Raw genomic sequence first — 18,915 nt, forward strand, 5'->3', positions numbered from 1 at the left:
CTCCGGCGGCTCCTCTGCGCCTCTCTCGAGGTGTTCCCCTCTTTTATCGATGCTTCAGGAGGCTTTAAACATCCCAGGTTCATCACACCTCTCACGTTACCTCCCTGAACCGACAACATGTTAGTGGGCTGCGACCCCTGCCGTTAGGAAAGTGCCATGACACTTCATTACATGCATGTGACACTCACAATTTTATTCACGTGAGTGTTGTCACGTAAATATGCAAGTCATGGGTTACAACAGCGTGACAGTTGAATCGTTTTGAACACTCGGTGAGTTCATCACACGGAGAAGACAGGAACAATTATATCCTGCTTATGTTATGAATGGACTTGTTTTCTATAAAAACATTATTGTAATTTTGCTATAATATTTGTTCACATTAGTCCGTTTTACATTGCTTCAGAAGTGTGAAAAGTACTCAGATATTGTACTTAAATAAAATTAGAAGTAATCAGATCTTGTACTTAAATAAAGTAGAAGTAGGCCTACTCAGATCTTGTACTTAAATAAAAGTAGAAATGCAGAGTCTAGAACAAGGGAAAGTCCTTCATTCAAAATGTTACTCAAGTTAAAGTACAATAGTGGCATCTCAATGTAATTATACATACTCATTATGCAGATTGGCCCATTTATAATATATTATATTATGTTTTGATTATAATTATTGATGAAATAATGTGTTTATCAGTGCTGGTAAAGGGGCAGCTAGTTTTAAGGACGTTATATACTGCAGGGTTGTAAATGTACTCAAGCTGTGACTAAAGTCTTCGTTAAGTGTTTTTATATTTCACAACATTAATCCAAATCTGGAAGTAACCAAAGATATATTAAATACATATAGTAGAGTAAAAGTACACAATTTATCTCTGATTTGTATTGTGGAGTAGAAGTACAAAGTAGCAAAAAGTTATACTCAAGTAAAGTAAATGTCCCTCAAAATTGTACTGAAGTACAGTACAGGAGTAAATGTAGCCTACTTAGTAACGTTACACCACTGCATTGCAATATAATATTATGTTTTGTATAGTCTTTATGGTATCATGTCATCTTGTATTGTTGTGTTTTTAACTATATTGTTATCTAACGGGATATAATGTATTTCTATCTCATTGTTTTTAGTATTTTTTATTTGCTATCATACTTTTACATGTTGCATTCTATTACAATATAATTTTGTTTCTCGGTGTCATGCTTCACTTTCAGTTGGTTACGTACGCTATCATATGGTTAATGGTTTGAGTCAGCTGCTTAATTTAGACAAGCCCACAATAATACCGGAAATTGGTTGTTGAAAGACCTGAAACTTTTGTCCTGAATTGTTTACCCGAGTTGCAGATGTAACCTTTTTTTCTGTCACACTCCTTCTTTCGTGTTCTTTTTATATGCATTTGGCCACATTTTGTTACTAAAATATCGTCTCACTGCTTGGGAAATAGATGAATCGTATTTTAAAAGGTTTGACCGGAAGCGAAGTGTTTGATTCGACGTCAAACAGCAATGTCCGACTCTGGAGGCGACCTGACAGGAACACACCCGGCTTCTCCTAAACATCGCATCGTGTCATCACTCCGGCAGCAGCAGGGCGGATCTTCTTCATCGTCTTCACCATCACATTAACATCTGACACCCGGCGGTGAGTCTCTCTCTGTAAATGAATGACATCGCATACAGGCTATACACAATCCTCGTCTTGTTATTATATGTTCTAATCTCATGTCAGATCACGTGAAACTAGTTTAGTACTGGGCCAGTAGTCAGTTTACTGGTGCAGAGATAGAGGGAGACGTATGTAAAGACCCCTTTGCGTTTAAGGCAGAAAGACTCAGTTGCTAAAGCAGATAAAGACTACACATTACAAGCAATCAATCTTGTTTGTTTTACTGTCAACATAACGCACTGACATTATAAAGAGAATTACCGCTTTCAGTGTTAAATCTATTGAATATTAGTGCAACAACTTGAAGTACATTTACTTTATAGCCTGAGAAAGTTCTAATGTATAGTTTCTCTTGGACTTAAAATCACACTGTACATTTTACATACATATATTCAGCTTAATATTTAATATTCCATCTCTCACATACTTATGTGAATATAATAACTTGCTTTATATCTTGTTAATTTGTAAATTCAACATGTATATTTTCTACTTTCTTGTTTATTTCTAGTCTTTTCATTTGTATTGCACAATGCCATGTCTTTATGCTCCTGCAACACAAAAATGTCCCAAATTGGGATCAATAAAGTACTACTATCTTATCTCTTTCTTTTATTTTATACTCAGAATACACTTTTTTAATTAAATTCACATGTGCAGATATATATAACTGTACATGTAAAATAAATCAAGTGGAATAAAAAGTGCAATACGTGCCTCTGCAATTTAGTGAAGTAGAACTTTAAAAAAGCATCAAAGAGAAACACTCACCTTGATTAAAAGTTGAATACTTCAAAAAATGTTTCTTAGAAAAAGAGTGCATTGGTGTAAAGATGGTTTGTTGATCAGAAGTTTAACTATTCACACGGTCTCTTTATTTTACTATTTTTTATAATCTTCTCGGATGGAGTCACTCAGGATCACATGGTCTGTTCATGTTTGATGTGTATTTTGGTGGATATTAGTGTGCCCACACAGTGCTCTCTCCTCACTCTCCATGCAGTGCAGTGGTGGCGGATACGGGCGCCCCTCACGATGGTTTCTCCCACCATGAAAGCGTTGGTGGATGCTGTATGGGGGATTTGGAGCATCGGGGCCTCCATTTATGACTACATTCACACCAACGCCATGGAGGAGCGCATCCACGCCCTGGAGGACATCATCACCATCCACCAGTGTGTGATTGGACTTCTGTCCACAGGCGTATTGGTACTCTTTACTTACGTCTTTTTCAAGAAGCTCTGATGATGTGTGAAGGGGTGGACTGACCAGATTCAGACATTAGGGTTCAGTGTGGTTGAGAACATTGACCAGACATGTAATGAGGGATTTTTACACATTGGGTACATCTACATGGGCACACTGTCTTTGTGTCATGTGTCCCATGATGGGAAAAAACACCTCAAAAAGTTATTCATAATCCAATTAAATAGAGAATACTTCTGTATGTGTCTAGGAAATGCCTCAACATCGTGATTCAAAACTTTTCAAAAGGGAACATTAATGAAAATAATAATTAGCCATAACTTCTGCCTCAAAGCACATTGTTTTAACTGTAACGATATTATTTGTTAAGTTTGCACTAATATTCTCAAGGACTGACGAGATAACAGGAGGAACTAGTGTCTGAGTGCAGAGCTTCTTTAATAGTGTTGAATTTAAAACTACATTGTTTATTGATATTTTACTTAACTGTCATCATAGTTCTGCTATAAACATATTTCAATAGTTAGTGACTATTATTTTTGAGTACGTTTTGTGATAACTTTTACCAAGCCTGTAAAGATATTTCATTTGTCTGAGATTGTCCAATGAAAGAAATTGCATCCTAAAATCCCTTTGCGATACAATTGTATGTATTATCTACACTATTAGACTCTAAATCCTACATTTGTCATGTTATACCTCCTAGCTTAAACATTACTGAGGGTGCCTCTGCAGGGATATGCGACAATTTGAAGTGTCCTTAAAAAGTAGTTATAAATATATATTTATGGACAGTTCTTGTAGCTGGCCATTGAATTATTGTATAGACGTGATGGATGTCTCAAAGTGCTACTGCTTGTATTTGTTTTTTCGGGTTGGAGTTTGAAATATATTCTTGGTACCGACTGCACCTACTGGTTACATTTGTGAATTCAAGAAGATAAAGGATGTTTTGTCATAGTAACTTAATTAACCAACTATTCCTGTCAAGATAACTATTTGAAGAAGTGGTGGGTCATTAAAAACTACTGCTGTGTGAATCCAGAGTTTAGAGAAAGTGTGTTTATCTGTGTACATGTGTAATGTCTCAGAGGGACCAGGACATATTGAAAGACTGTTTTAATATCATAACAGCATCAAAGTTGGCTTCACAACATTTCAAATAAATGTGGAACTCTATAAAAATGGACATCCTTACCATATTACATGCTACCAACATCAGTATGGTATCAAATGTGGTAACAAACTGTCGTAAATGGAAAGTTTTAAATTACAGCTGCAAAATACAACTGCCCTTTCAAGAACATGTTACCCAACAATGCTGGAACAATTGAAGAATATTCAACAGGCCTGAAGGCAATGAAACAACTCATAGATGGTCATAGCACCAACCATGACCCTGCTGATAAACTTCTACACAATTGTTGAACACTGGCTGTTGCTATGGGAACTTACGACACTACTTGGACCTTTTTAGTTGACTCATAAGTGTCCAGTCTGCATCAGAGTAAACCTGCAGGTGAACCTCTCCACGCTCTCCCCCTCCAGGAACTTCATGGCTCTCCAGTGGATCTTGCCACTGTTCTCTGGCTGACCAAAGGTTCCCATTTCCTCCTGGATGTACTGCAGCCACAGATCTTCAGAGAAATAAAAACAACAAAACATTTTAAGGAAAGATAGTGCCAGGAAAATAAAACAATCTGATACCCAACAAGGCTTTTTTCATTTATCCCAATTAAAAAGGTTTCCTTTGGAATTGAAACCAGATTAAAAGTGTGTTTGGGATCCAGCCACAGATACATTTCAAGTCTAAGATGGTATTTTAAATGTATTTTGTGAACAGATGTCAGCTACAGTGGAGGAAATAAGCATTTGATCCCTTGCAGATGTTGTAACTTTGCCCACTTACAAAGAAATGAACAGTATCATTTTAATGGTAGATTTATTTTAACAGTGAGAGTAAGAATATCAAAAAGAAAATCCAGAAATTGACATATATATAAGGGATCAAATACTTATTTCCTCCACTCTATATCTGGTCATATAACTAATACTGTATTTGGCATTGACACACGTCTTGTTATATTTTAGTCCTCTATACTTGATTACCAGGATTTTGTGAATAAATATTTTAAACAAACGTTACTCTTCCTTTTGTCTCTAGTTACTTTGAGGAATTTAAACTCTGCTCACCATCATCTGAGGTACCAAACTCCTGCAGGGCCCTCTCAAAGTAGTCCCTCAGAAAGTTCATCTTTGGAGTTTCCTGGAACAACAAACAACGTTTACAGCTCAGGATTGTCTAAGTTTATTGGTAGTACAAATTATATCAAGTTCACCAAATAACTGTCCCCACAATTTCTTGGTTTTTGTTCAAAGTCTTCCGCAAGATCTGTAACAATTTGTAAATCGAACTTCCGCTTATTGTCACATGATCTGTTCTCCACCTCAGACCTAAAGATTGAGGTGCAGGTTATGCAGGAGATTTTACACGTTACAAAAAGTAATTTCTATACTCACTTGTTCCTTCTCAATATTAATCATTGTGGTGAAAAAGGCCTTGGACAGGGGACGATTTTCCTGTAAGCTACAGAAGAAAATAAAACATTTCTTAATTTAAAATGTACAGCTTTGTTACAGGAAACACTCCAGACTTTATTTTGTATTCACACCAGTGTTTTGGGACTGATTAAATTCCCTTTCCTGTTATTCATCATTTAAATTAAACAGCAGCAGACAAAGTGAAATGTTTTTACCTTGTAAAGGCCTTCCTTGCTTTCTTGTAGCCTCCGGTGGAGAATGACCAATCTAGGTAGCTCTCTTTCATCTCCATGGAAACAGCCGATACTGCAGACAGCTGACCTCTCTGGGAACAAACACAGAACACACTGTCTGCAAGGCATCCTCATTTCGGAGGCCAAAACACTGCAGATGTAAGGAGCTATTAATCGATTCCATTTCATCTTTTAAGTATTCACCTGCCGGTATTATCCAGAAAAGAACCTGCTTTTTCTGACCTCAGTATGTCTGTGTACAACATATTCCATAACTAACCAAAATAATGACTGCCTGCTTTTCCACCTAAGCCAAAAGCGTTGTTACAGGGCAAACAAATACCCGTAAATCTGTGCTAAGTTTACAACCTGTTAGTTAGTTATCACTGAAAAGATACATACCTGCTAATGCTGCCAAAGGAGCATTAGATATGAGGAGCAGCAGCAGTTAGTTTCAAAGAGAATCAGGTGTGTTGATATGAACTACCTTAAAGACAGCTTCTGTCTCCTCAGGACTCTGGTTGGCCACGCTCCACTGGACCTGCAGCTGCCAGAGAGGAAGACTCTCCTGTCGAGACAAAACGGAAAAGATTTAGCCATCAGTTGGTTTCTAATCAGCATACTGTCAGTGTTGCTTTCTGTAGCATTGAGCAGTGGTGTATGATATCTCCATCCTATCCTAAACTTAGAGCAAATATACCTAAACTTGCCAAGCTTAGATCAAACTAAGGCTTCAAGACTTAAGAACGGTTTCTTCCAATTATATGGAGAGAAAACTAGTCAGTAACCTAGTGTAGCATCTGAGTTACAAATCCCCTCTCTTTGTTCTCAGCTGGTTCCATGTCAACGTGCCTTTACGTCATCTATTTTTACTAAGCTCGCCTTCTCTGCTGTGAAATATGGAAACATTTTATTGTTTGACATTCTCTGAGGGTTTACACCATTTCCCACCACTTAAGGAGAGAGTTTCTCTTGAGGGAAAAGGCCTAATGAGTGTAGTAATCCTCCTCACACTGCTAGTCTTGTGAAACAGCCACCACAACAATAACCAGCTATTCTGCTTATTTCTGTAAAGGCTGAGACGAAGCATGTATATTCATAGACATACAGCATTATACATTAATGGTGTCGGTGTAACACAAAAACAAGGCAACAATTATGATTAAGCCCAAATATCTGATGTGCTGCAGGGGATTTTTTAATGATTAGTTCACGATCCCACCTAAGCTTACAATTCTAAAAAAATCTATCGTTTCGTGTGTAGGGTTAAATCGTTATCCTGCCTGTTTTCCCTCTAATTTTAGTAGTTTTCACACACCGTATCCTCACATATGGAAGGAGGCAGCTGAAGCCTATTTAATAACTTTGACATATTGAAATAGATCCTAATTGGGCCAAGGAGATGACCCACTTATACAGCAGTGGTGTGTGTGTGTGTGTGTGTGTGTGTGTGTGTGTGTGTGTGTGTGTGTGTGTGTGTGTGTGTGTGTGTGTGTGTGTGTGTGTGTGTGTGTGTGTGTGTGTGTGTGTGTGTGTGTGTGTGTGTGTGTGTGTGTGTGTGTGTGTGTGTGTGTTTAATGTAAGCAAACAACATGACTAAACTGGATGTAATAGAGGAAATATTATGTAGAGTAAAAGTGTGTGTGTTTTGTGTACCTTGGGATTGGTGTGTGTGAGAGCCTCCTGGAATAGCCTGCCCACATCTCCACTCCCCAGTTGCATGAGCGTCCGCAGACTCAGGCTCCACACTGACACTGATTTGCTGTAGCGCTGCGTGGCAGCCATGGCAACGCTGGCCGCTCCCTCATCATCTCCAGATGAGAGCAGGATCTTCAACTTTAAAATTGAAATAAAATAAATGTAAATCACAATTAGATCTCCGTCTCCTCTTTTTTAATTTATTATTTAAGCTTTGTATCTAAAAAGGTAAATAAATACTTAATACAGTCATTAATGAATGAATACCAATGAACTAGTCATTTGGAGTGGATACAAATTATTGGACAGTGAGAAGTTATTCTTCACTTATAGAAACAACCTTGGCTTTAACCGAAAGGCCAACATCACATTCCCTATTTACCCTGTTCTGGTCCTCTTGCCAGGCACACCTGAACCCTTTGTACTTTGACTGAAACCGACCATCATTCAAAACAATTATTGGCCTCCGGATATGCTTAAATAGCACTGTTCTCACAACGCCAATCAAGCTACACTAATGCTTTTTGTCAACAGACATTTGATCAGACAGTGTTCCAATGAAGGGAGACTGTAAATCCATTAACCTGTTAACCCCAAGGTCCCCGCCAGCGGGTACTTTTTTTTTTCATGACACTGTGTCTCAGGGGATCTTAATATTTAAGAACCTATTAATGTGTTATACCAGATTAACGGGAATAATCTCAGCTAACTGACGATACAAACAATTTTTACCAAAACAAGTCTCATAAGAAGCATCTAAATGACCCCTGAGCGAAAAATGCTAACCTATTACTGCACCGATAATCACTCCTAGCTCCCTTATTACTAGAGATGTCCCGATCCGATCACGTGATCGGGGATCGGAGCCGATCACGTGATTTTCAAAAGATCGGAATCGGGAGAAAAAAATACTTTAACATTTTTTTTTTATTCAATATTAAAAAACAAAAATGACCATGTTCAAGTCTTAAAGTCATCCTGAGGCCTTAGTTTTGGTTTCAAATTACACAACATCATGTATGTGTTGCTTCTTTGGGGCTTGTTTTCATAGACCTGGTTGCCTATTTCTCTCAAATCCGGCAACAGGGTGGGCCGGGGCGCAGTGTCTAATTGTAGCAGTAAGCTAACGAGTACTGATAAGCTTTATTTTGTTTGACGGCGTACCGAATACTAAGCCGTCTCCCCCTCTTTATAGGCGTTCGTTATAGGTCCCAATAGCGTGCCAACCGAACCCTTGTAGGAACCTTTTACGGAACCTTTAAACTACACCACAAAAAGTTCCAACGCCCTACCACGAACTTTAACATCTATTCACGAACTTTTTACATTTACAATGAAAATGTTATGTAAAGACAGGACTGACCTTATCCAAAACGGAAAAATCTAAATTTTCTTTTATTAACGAAAGCGAAAAGTATTTTTCCGAGGCGAGTCCGAAGGCCCGATACGCGCCCCTGGGATGTTCACAAGAAACACAAACTGCACACTGGGCCCGGTAAGACTACTTCTCCACTATACTACTTGTCACACGTCCGCAACGTTCAAAGGTTGCTCGCAACCCGGATCGTCTTCTGTTTTATGTGTTCGGTACCGATGTCTGCTCCCAGTTCGGTGTGCTCATCGGTAGAGTGACGTTCAAACGTTGTTTTATTGCTACGCTGCTCAGGACGCGACGTGCTCGGTGTACTTTCCGATGCGGCATCATCTCGTAAAATCTTAATCCGATTGGAAACCGTACAATGCAAATTAAACTCGATTGCATATGCGCTCACTTATTCGCTTGAGCTAACTCCCCTATTATTATTAACGTGCCCCTTTAGTAAAAGTTCCCCTCGCATGGATAGCAACACCTACAATAGTGTGGCGGTTAGGGCACACCCAAAAAGCTCCTACTTCGTGAGTGAACATAAGTTTGGGTCAGAGTGGCCGTAAAGCAGCAATATCCAGGTGCTTTATATAGGATAACTAACTGGTGTTCGGCCTAAAACTTCGTTACATAAAGATTATTGACCATCATACAAAAGGCACGGATTGGGTTTAGCACTGGAACGGGAGATGTAGGCTTTAGTCAGTTAACTGGCTTCTGTGTAAAAAGCAAACATAATAGACCCAAGGCCCGCCTAAACTAAATAGTAGACCTTTAAAACGGGGTTTGTTCAAATTATAAGACTTTCGTTATGAAAGACAAATAAACTTTGTCTACTTTTGGTTTGACAGAAATATATATATTTAACTTCACAATATGTTCATTGGTTGATGTAAACGAAATTACGGGTAGCATAACCTTACTGTGCAGGAAGGGGAAACTCTACGATATTTCAGGTCCACAGGGAACTCATTCAAGTTTAATGTTATTTTAGTTAAGCATGTGTAAACTTTAGTAATAAAAGGTGAAAAATGGTAACACTCGATAAAAATACGTCGAGACGGCACCTAAAACCCACCGATTTAGGTCCGATTACTGACGATTGGTCTCCACCTTATCAATGGAGTCGCTTATAACATGAACTTCCATTTTTATGTTCAATTGAAGTCTAGAACATCACTTTTAATATTTCATGAGTCTAGACATGAATCATTATTTCATGGGCACATTCCTATGAGACAGTGCCCATTTTCAGGACGTAAGTTTGTACAAGGGAGTCATTTTCATCTTTTCACAGTAGGAGTTTATATCCACTTTCAATCGGCTGTCATTTTCATCAGTGAACACGTCGAACCCCTAGGTAAAGTCTTATATTCTATACTATACAAAATTTACTTAACGAGTACTTTGCCACAAAAAGAGAGTTTCGTATACCATTTCCACGTCGATCAACTTTACTGAAACTATAGATGACGTTCCCATTCGACACACTTAAAATTGAGGGTCCGACCTTGGATTTCAGACTTAAATTGTGAGCTAATCTAAAAGTTGTAGTAGTAGGTGTAGCACCTCATTGATTTCCATAATTTATTACATCCCTGCGAGTTTCATGTGTTTTGGGTAATTTGGCGAGACTGAATGCAAATGACACGGTTGGGATGTTCATAGTTTTATATAGTTTATTACATAACCTTTTCATATAAACCGACTAAACCCAAAATATTAACCGAGTCGGTCCAATTATACCCGTAGGTGTCAGGTATGCATGTCTAAAAGTGATAAAACTTTTATTAGTTTGAATCAAAAGAAAAAGAAATTAAAAAGTAGGAGGCCCCTCTTCCGGATAGTGGCTTTTGGTGTGGTGTAGAACCTAACAAAATTCGTATTTCTTGTAGATAAATTACACTCCCATCCCTTTTATTAGTTTAAACTCATACACCCATAGTATGTTATTACATTAAATGTTGTCGACGATTCTACCGAACTTTCGCGCTTTTACGGGTTGGAACGTTTTACGAACTTTTCACGAACTTAAGACTGAGAAACCTTTTCCACATTTTTTGGCGGACCTTTATTAGTTCGTAACTCTTTTCGACAAAATAACGAGGACCTAAATAGGTCTTTTGATAAAGGTTCCCCTGTTGTAAGTTGTAACCAATTGGGATACTCTAATTGATGTGCGGAGCAAAAATTAGTAAAATTACGGGTTACACTCTGGTCCAAATCTTGTCTTGGGGTTTCTGCTCCAATTCGTACAATCGGCATACACCCCGATATGATTCCGCGTTGAACCAAACACGCATCAAAAAACAACTAATTGCCAAGGCGTTCAACCATAGAAAGTCACAACTTCCACGCCGCGTGGCAATCAAGGGACACCAGAAATGCTAGTATTTGACTACACAACCGACACCGTGGGGATCGCTTATTCATTTATCATCCCTAAGGGACTAGGGGAAAAACGAAGGCTAGGGCTAAAGGGCTCAGTAAAACTTGAAACCTGTTAAACAGCTGAATGGGTGCTAGAAAGGGGGCTAGCTAGAAATAACGTTACCCGTAATGTCTCTTTTTTTTTCGTAAGCTTCACAGGCGAATTCGCAATATAATAAATTAAATTTAACCCTATAAGATTAGGTTGTACCTATATCGGAAGAAAAAAAGTGGTTCCGTCGTAAGCCTAGTCAGTCAACGACGTCCCGTAACCTAGTTTGTNATGGGATGCTGCAATGATCTGTTTGGTGTTTGGAGCCAAACACTTCAGAGACATGTTTTGTATATATCTGAGACCTATAATATATTGATGAAGAACAGTATGATAGGGGTCCTTTAATACAATAAACAGAATGAGGAAAAAAATATATCTCGCCTATCTCTTTGCCAAGTCCTGAGTAGCGCAGCGACCCTGCAGACGACACCACAGCGCAGGTCCTGTACGGGCCGAGGTCAGAGGTCAGCTGACTCATTGGCAACTGGGAGGCCCAGGGCAGAGATGAGAAGGGCTGGAGGTCAGAGGTCAACGTCTCCACCTCTACGTTTTCCTTCATTTGGCAGAGAAGTTTAGGACCGCTCAGCTTGGGCCGGCTGGACACACCGCCAGGACCGGAGAACTCCACTCCGTACTTATTCGTCGCCTGTCCGAAAAGACAAATCAAAGACCAATTAAGTGTATTATGTGGGGCTAATTACAAAGAGGATCCCTACCGCTAATGTTCAAGTGGAGTTTGTTACATTCTGACATTTGAAATTTCTCGAGAGAGCTCATTTACAGATTGAACATTAAGTGCTTTATGTCACAGGAGGAAGTGTCTGAAGTGAACTTGAACAGAACAATAATTAGAGAACCTAAAAGTAGAGATGCACCGACCTTGCATATTAAAGCCGATACTAACTCAAATAGATGAATTGTGAAAAAAGCAGGATATCAAAAATGTTGTTCAGAAACAGGTTTATTACCAGGTAGGTTGACACATACGAGAAATTTGACTTTGTTTCGTGGTGCATACATAAAACAGGGTTCTTACACCTTTTCCAAAGTCAAATTCAAGCACTTTTCAAGCATTTTCAAAGTGCATTTTCCAGCTTTTCAAGCATCTTACAGCTGTTGTAAATTACATATTTATATACACATACTCAAATGATTATTTCCCTACCTCACATTAAATCAGATGTTCTTTATGCTATAAACAACCAAATGTGTGTTTCGTGATAGCCTTCTACACGAGGATCAAAAATTAAAGAAAAGAAAACTAAGTTTAATATTTCAAAATTAGTGATCTGTACGTAGACTGGGCATCCCATATACAGGACTGTCTCAGAAAATTAGAATATTGTGATAAAGTTCTTTATTTTCTGTAATGCAATTTAAAAAAACAAAAATGTCATACATTCTGGATTCATTACAAATCAACTGAAATATTGCAAGCCTTTTATTATTTTAANTGCTGTGAAAAAAAGAAGCTATATCCATGTTGGATAGAATATCCAATTTAAATTAAAAAAATAACCTTAAGGGACAACTCGAATGCTTTTTTTTTCTCTTAATGCATTGCATAAAGATCGGATCGGGAAAGATCGGTATCGACAAATTGTCAAATTCAAATGATCGGAATCGGATCGGGAGCAAAAAAAGGTGATCGGGACATCCCTACTTATTACTTATCCTAGGTGCACATCCAACACATCGTTTATGATCGTAAAGACACAGAATCTAACGGTGCCCACCTCAACACTGAAAGATACAAACTTGCGACGTTATCAACAAAAACGTACATCAAAACAAGTGGCGCTAGGTAGCCCACAACGCTAACATGGCTTACCTTCGTCTTTGTCTGGTCTAAACTGGTCTTCAATGGCATTAAAACGATAAAAACGATGCTGTAGTTAATCCATAGGTTAATCCAATGTGAATGTGTCCCCTTTGAAATGTTCTGATAATCCATGAGCAATAAAACAGCTTTCTCATTGCTTGATATTCAGGGTTCTTACACCTTTTCCAAAGTCAAATTCAAGCACTTTTCAAGCATTTTCAAGGTGCATTTTCCAGCTTTTCAAGCATCTTACAGCTGTTGTAAATTACATATTTATATACACATACTCAAATGATTATTTCCCTACCTCACATTAAATCAGATGTTCTTTATGCTATAAACAACCAAATGTGTGTTTCGTGATAGCCTTCTACACGAGGATGAAAAATTAAAGAAAAGAAAACTAAGTTTAATATTTCAAAATTAGTGATCTGTACGTAGACTGGGCATCCCATATAACCTGGCTGAGCAAATATAAAACAATCAGCCAAATAACTTTTTAATACATTATTGATTACTATTTTTGAGGTACTTTTAGGTTGGCAGTAAACATAAGTCAGAGGTAAATGGTGTACTTTTNTATTAAACGTCAACTTCTTTACCTCTCCTCCTCATATAAGTGACTCGGGCGCGCGTCAACTCCCAGTCTAACACAATCACTGCTCTCTCCCATTCTCACGAAGCCTATCGTTGCACCCGCTAATCCTTTATTTGCTCTTCCTCTTGTCAGCTGTCTTTCAGGTGATCAAAACGAACCCTCCTCGACCCCTCTCGCCTCCCGTCTTCCTACAGGACAAGCTAACTTCTCCCTCCAGACCGTCCACCCTACGTAATCACCACCCAGTGTCTACGACCCCGGGGGTTTCTTCGGAGCGGTATCTTCCCCCTCCTGATGAAATCCTGCAAATCGGGGACTAACGCCAAAACCATTCCAGCCTCTTCCTTGTCTCATTCTGGCAAATGCATTATTTATTCAATGACGTGTTCCCAGTATAAATATGTGATTTTATAATCACGTCCTCCTGACTTGAATTGGTTTGAGGCACGAACATACCTCCAGTAGACATACATTGCTTCAAAATCGCTCCCTGTGTCGAATCAATAGAATTAATATTTCGTGACCTATACACGAAATGCCGTGAGACTGGGTTGAATTACAAGTGAGTGCTTCATCCTCTGAAAACCACACGATGGCGTTGTAACGCACATAACATAGGTACGCTCCTCTGAAATGATTTTCCCCTGCAATTATTATTATCCCTCAATCGAGTTCGCTATTCAGCTCGCTAACGTTAGCTCAAATAAACGTAACATGCAAAGTTAGCCTAATCTAAAATGCTCTACTACGGCGTACCTTTCATGTGGCTCGTCAGCGCAGACTCTCGCATCGTTATTTGTTGCAAACTTTGCAGGAGGCTACTCGTGGGCTTGACCCTCGTCTTAGCCATGGCTTGTATTTGTCTTCTGCTAGCCAACGCTCGTTGAAACTGCAACCTCCTGGCACACTGTCATCTATCACTCTCATCAGAATGCCCAGGTCACACGTAACACAAACACTTGTAGGTCCCGCGCTTAGCGCGGGAAGGCCTGAGCGGAGCTGTTTTATGAAAAAGCGAAGCAATTATTTTCTTTTAATCTAAAAAGCAAACTATTCAGTCAGACAGAAATGTATTGTAAAAGTAAAGCATTTACATTTTCAAGCACTTTATCTCAATTTCAAGCACCATTCCCAACCTTGAAAACACCACATCAAATTTCAAGCATTTTCAAGGATTTCAAGCACCCGTACGAACCCTGGATATTGCTTGCAGGATATTTCTCCCCTCTGCTGAAAGCTAGCATGCGCAGAGACGCCACCTTTTTTTTAACATGAGTGTGTGCGGGACGATTTCCCTTGGATTCTATTGGCTCTAACCGTCAGAAAGAGATGTCACATGTCAAAATCGACCAAGGGGGGCCAGAGATAGGTCAAGTCCACCCAAATGGCCCCAGAAGAGGGTTTTTTTGCTAAATCTGTCTAAAAAGGTCAAATATCACTTGTTTTGCATCAATCTTGATACAGGGTACTTATTATATGTTGTACTTTGGATTACTAAAGCTTTTAGTCTACTAACCCATCATCCAAGGTTAGTTTTCACTATAAGTACAAAATATTTTTTGGACGGACACTATAATTTACAGTTTTTTACCATGTTCAATCTGAATTTTCTTTAAAATAAAAAACATCTATATCGATTCTGACTTTTCTACATCCAACTCACAGGTTTATCATTACTTTGAGAAAACAGATTGTTAACTTAACCCTTTTAGAAGGGAAGATATGGTCCTTTGTTCTGGGAATGTCATTTTCGAGCCTGAAACCTGAAAAACAGGCTTGGGGCCTAACAGGTTAACAGATTTAATTAAGTCATTATCTTACCCAGGTGGTGTAAAACTCCTCCTTCAGCAGTGAAGAGTCGTGCGCACGCTGCAGCACTCCCAGCTGCCTCTCATTCCTCTGTTACACACAAATACATAGATGCACATCAGGATTTACCCCTTGAACAGCCACCTATAAAAATACTATATCCACTGACATCTTTCAGTGTAAACGCACTTACCTTTTCCTTCAGCTCTTGGACGTTGGTCTTCCTCTTCAGCCTCCCCCAGCAGAAGGCAACATAGCAAGTCCACATGGGCTCTAGACACGGAGCACAGCAAGGGTTTGTTATATAGACACATTGAGTTGGCAGGGTATATGCAAGCAGGGCATTAATACAGCATAGATTTCAGAAAGGCAGTTTAAGGTTGTTTGAAACTTTCAGGCTGCCTGGATAAGATTTTCTTCTTTTCTAAATAAAACCTCAATTGAAATATCCAAAGGCGATTTATATACTTGTTAAACCCCACAGGCCCCTGAAGTAATACATTGATCAAAACTATGAATCAAACCTCAATCCAACATTTGCCTTTGAAAAAATAGCCCAGTTATGTCCACTTGCTCACTGTGGATGTATGACCTACCGGTGTTGAGGCTCTTGACCCCCTCCTCATACACCTGGCAGCAGCGCTCCTCTCTGCGGTTGATATCCGAGGCGCGGCCCTTGGCGGTGTGCAGCTCCTCCCCGGCCCCCGGGGCCTCCAGCTCCCTCTTGGCCATGAAGTCCCACGTCAAGCTGTCTTCTGTGTAGTTATCCTGTAAGCTGCAATACAAGAGGAGGGGAGCAGGTACATTCATGCTTAGTGATGAAGTCCTGTGTGAGTTCATGAATGCTGTGTGGCTGAGTGAGCTGCTGCCTTACTCTTGCAGGATGAAGTCCTGGAGTTCTTTGGTGAAGTCAAAGATAGCTGCTATGTTCAGAAGTGAGATGACAAACTCTGCTTCTGTTGGACAAAAAGAGCAGTGGTTCAAAGGTTAGATGTCTCAATCTGGCCATTTCTGTTGATGAACGGAGATTGGACATTTTTAGAATAGCTTTTTTACAGCAAGTTGGATGTATAGATTGACACTACTTTCCAGTCTGTATCATCGCTGTGACGCTAGTGGTCACCGCCAGTTAGCATAGTTTAGCATAATGAGTGATGTTGGGGGAAACAATGTGTGAACAAATTAGATTGTGGTTATACAAGGGGTTATGTGTATAATCTTTGCCAAGTGAAAAAAAGTGACGTACACAAATATTTTGACAAAGCTTATGTCTAATGCATAACTTTCTTACTCAAAATATAAATATACTAAATGTTTTAAGAAAATTAAATATGAAATGTACAATTTTATGGTGGTTTTGTTCTGGAACAGAATCAGATATTATTTTAGAAAAATCCTACCTTTGATTTTCCCTGTAGCATCTCTATACACAACCTCAGCCAGTTTGCCACTCAGAATCTCTGGAGAAAACTCATATTCCCCCTGAAAGAAGTGAGAAGCAGAGTATTCAGGCAATGAAAACAGTAAGAGCTTCTGTGTGTATTACTTTATTTTTTGGTGAATTTTGAAACACTCACCAGGTCCATCTTAGCTGTCTCCAGGTCGTTCTTCTGCTTCCTCAGTTTCTCACAATGCAGCAGCTCCATACGGAAGTACTTATAAAGAAGTTGTTGGATACAATTAGAAAATAATATTTGACAAATACCCATCCCTCTTTCAACCACATCTACGGCTCCTTTCACTAAACTTTGTAGAAGTAAACTAGATAAGTAAGCTCCTCAGGTTTCATTACAGTGGAAGTGATAGTGTTGAATATAAGACGAAACAAGTATATATTTTATTGTACCTCCTGGTAGACTTTCTTGTTGTTTGGATGGAAGCGCAGAGCCCTCAGAAACAAGTGTCTGGCACTTTCTGAGGAACTTCTGTCCTCCAGCTCACTCTTGGCTGCCATGATCCACAGGGCTTAAAGAGGGAGAATTACAGTGTCACTATTAAAACACAGTTTATAGTCACTTTGTTCAAACTGTCTGAAAAGCATTATCTTCTTTACCTGGTTTGTCCGGGTGTATAGCAAGCATGGCTGAGAACACTTTGCTGATCTGGCCTTTGGTAGCCTGAAGAAAAAGCAAGTTAAAGATCATTGTTACCATGAGAAGACACTGTGTTTGGTCAGAGTTGGACTTCAATCAAATTAATAGATCATTACATACCCATTTCTTACAGAAAGCAGCATGGGAGAGCCACAGCTGCACATCACCCTGTGGAGAGAAGACTATTCGCTCAGTTATGCTTACAATAAACTGTGAGTCAAGGGACAAAGCATATTGATACTTTCTTGTAATAGATTAATGAATTGATTTCATTATTACGCACCAAAAATGTAATATGAATGTATACATTACCTTCCACTTATTTGTTGCTCTTTTAAAGACACTATTTATTCTATGGATGATTGGGAACTCGATCTCCTCTTTTTTGAACTGGTAATGTATGTGCTGCAAAAGTAAAGTTAGAGACGGTCAAGTGATGTGACATTCACTCCAATTGTTGCGCATGTATGTTAAAGTGTACCACTAGTATACAAAAAAAGTTAATATGAATATAAAAACAAAGCATTTGCCACTTACCACTCTTCTCTTCTTGACCAGCTCTAACACATTGATTTCATACTGCAATTAAACGAAATTGTTGTTATTACTTTTAACACTATCAGTCATAGCTTGAACAATGTGATCAAAAAAAACCTTATAGATGATGATTAGGGCACCCTACCTGGATGTATGCAATGAAGTCTTCTTTATTTACAATCAACCTATGCAGCTTGTATTCAAGAGCTGTGGCTCTTTTGATTATGGATCTGAAATAATAAAAAGAAAACACAAGTTTATTTAAGATGGAATCTGACAGTCCCAATTTGAACTTATTCTTTGCAACGAGAAAGTAATAATGTGACAAAATATATGTTTTTGTCAAGTTTTCCTCTTTAATCTATCCCTATTCCTGTAAATTGCCAACACAACAAATGTGAGATGTTTGTCTGCTGAATACACACATTTGGAAACCCTCGGTAAATCAGATGTTGTCTTACTTGACTTCCTTCTTGGTGAACAGCCCCACTCTCTCCAGCTGCTCTAACTCGGGGACCCTATCCTCGATCCGCTGCTGAACGATCTCCGCCATCTTGTCCACGCAGCTATTACGAGTTATTCGGTGATAATAAAGCTAGTAATGTCAACTTTATAATGGAATACCCAACGACTTGCAGCAATGAGGCTGGTTTTCTCCTACACACATGTGTGGAAGTTGTGATCCGCCGATCGCTTCCGGTTCTGTCTGCAAATAGCTCCGTCTGGAAACACGATCAGTGTGAGCAGCGTTGTGACCACATGTAATTCTGGCCAGTTTCTGTATGTTACTAACAAAGTGATTAGTTTGATATTAAAGAAAATTAAATAGACAACTGCTAAATAAATTGAAATGGGGATAACATAACT

General features: G+C 39.0%; 1 protein-coding gene across 1 annotated transcript; it reads right to left on the minus strand.

Annotated features, from left to right (window-relative positions):
* Window positions 1-3,970: 3,970 nt before the first annotated feature.
* utp6 (UTP6 small subunit processome component) lies at window positions 3,971-18,742 on the minus strand. Its single transcript, XM_010774102.1, has 19 exons — window positions 18,510-18,742; window positions 18,194-18,278; window positions 18,049-18,090; window positions 17,824-17,916; window positions 17,632-17,679; window positions 17,472-17,535; window positions 17,265-17,383; window positions 16,996-17,073; window positions 16,819-16,900; window positions 16,293-16,374; window positions 16,015-16,193; window positions 15,612-15,691; window positions 15,431-15,508; window positions 7,297-7,476; window positions 6,128-6,208; window positions 5,623-5,732; window positions 5,387-5,453; window positions 5,060-5,132; window positions 3,971-4,503 (listed from the first exon to the last, which is right to left on the minus strand). The coding sequence occupies exons 1-19, from the start codon at window positions 18,599-18,601 to the stop codon at window positions 4,349-4,351; spliced, it is 1,788 nt and encodes a 595-aa protein (XP_010772404.1). The 5' UTR covers window positions 18,602-18,742; the 3' UTR covers window positions 3,971-4,348.
* Window positions 18,743-18,915: the final 173 nt, after the last annotated feature.

The sequence above is a fragment of the Notothenia coriiceps genome, unplaced genomic scaffold (genome assembly GCF_000735185.1).
Source record: "Notothenia coriiceps isolate Sejong01 unplaced genomic scaffold, NC01 NC01_scaffold00013590, whole genome shotgun sequence".
Lineage (NCBI taxonomy): Eukaryota > Metazoa > Chordata > Actinopteri > Perciformes > Nototheniidae > Notothenia > Notothenia coriiceps.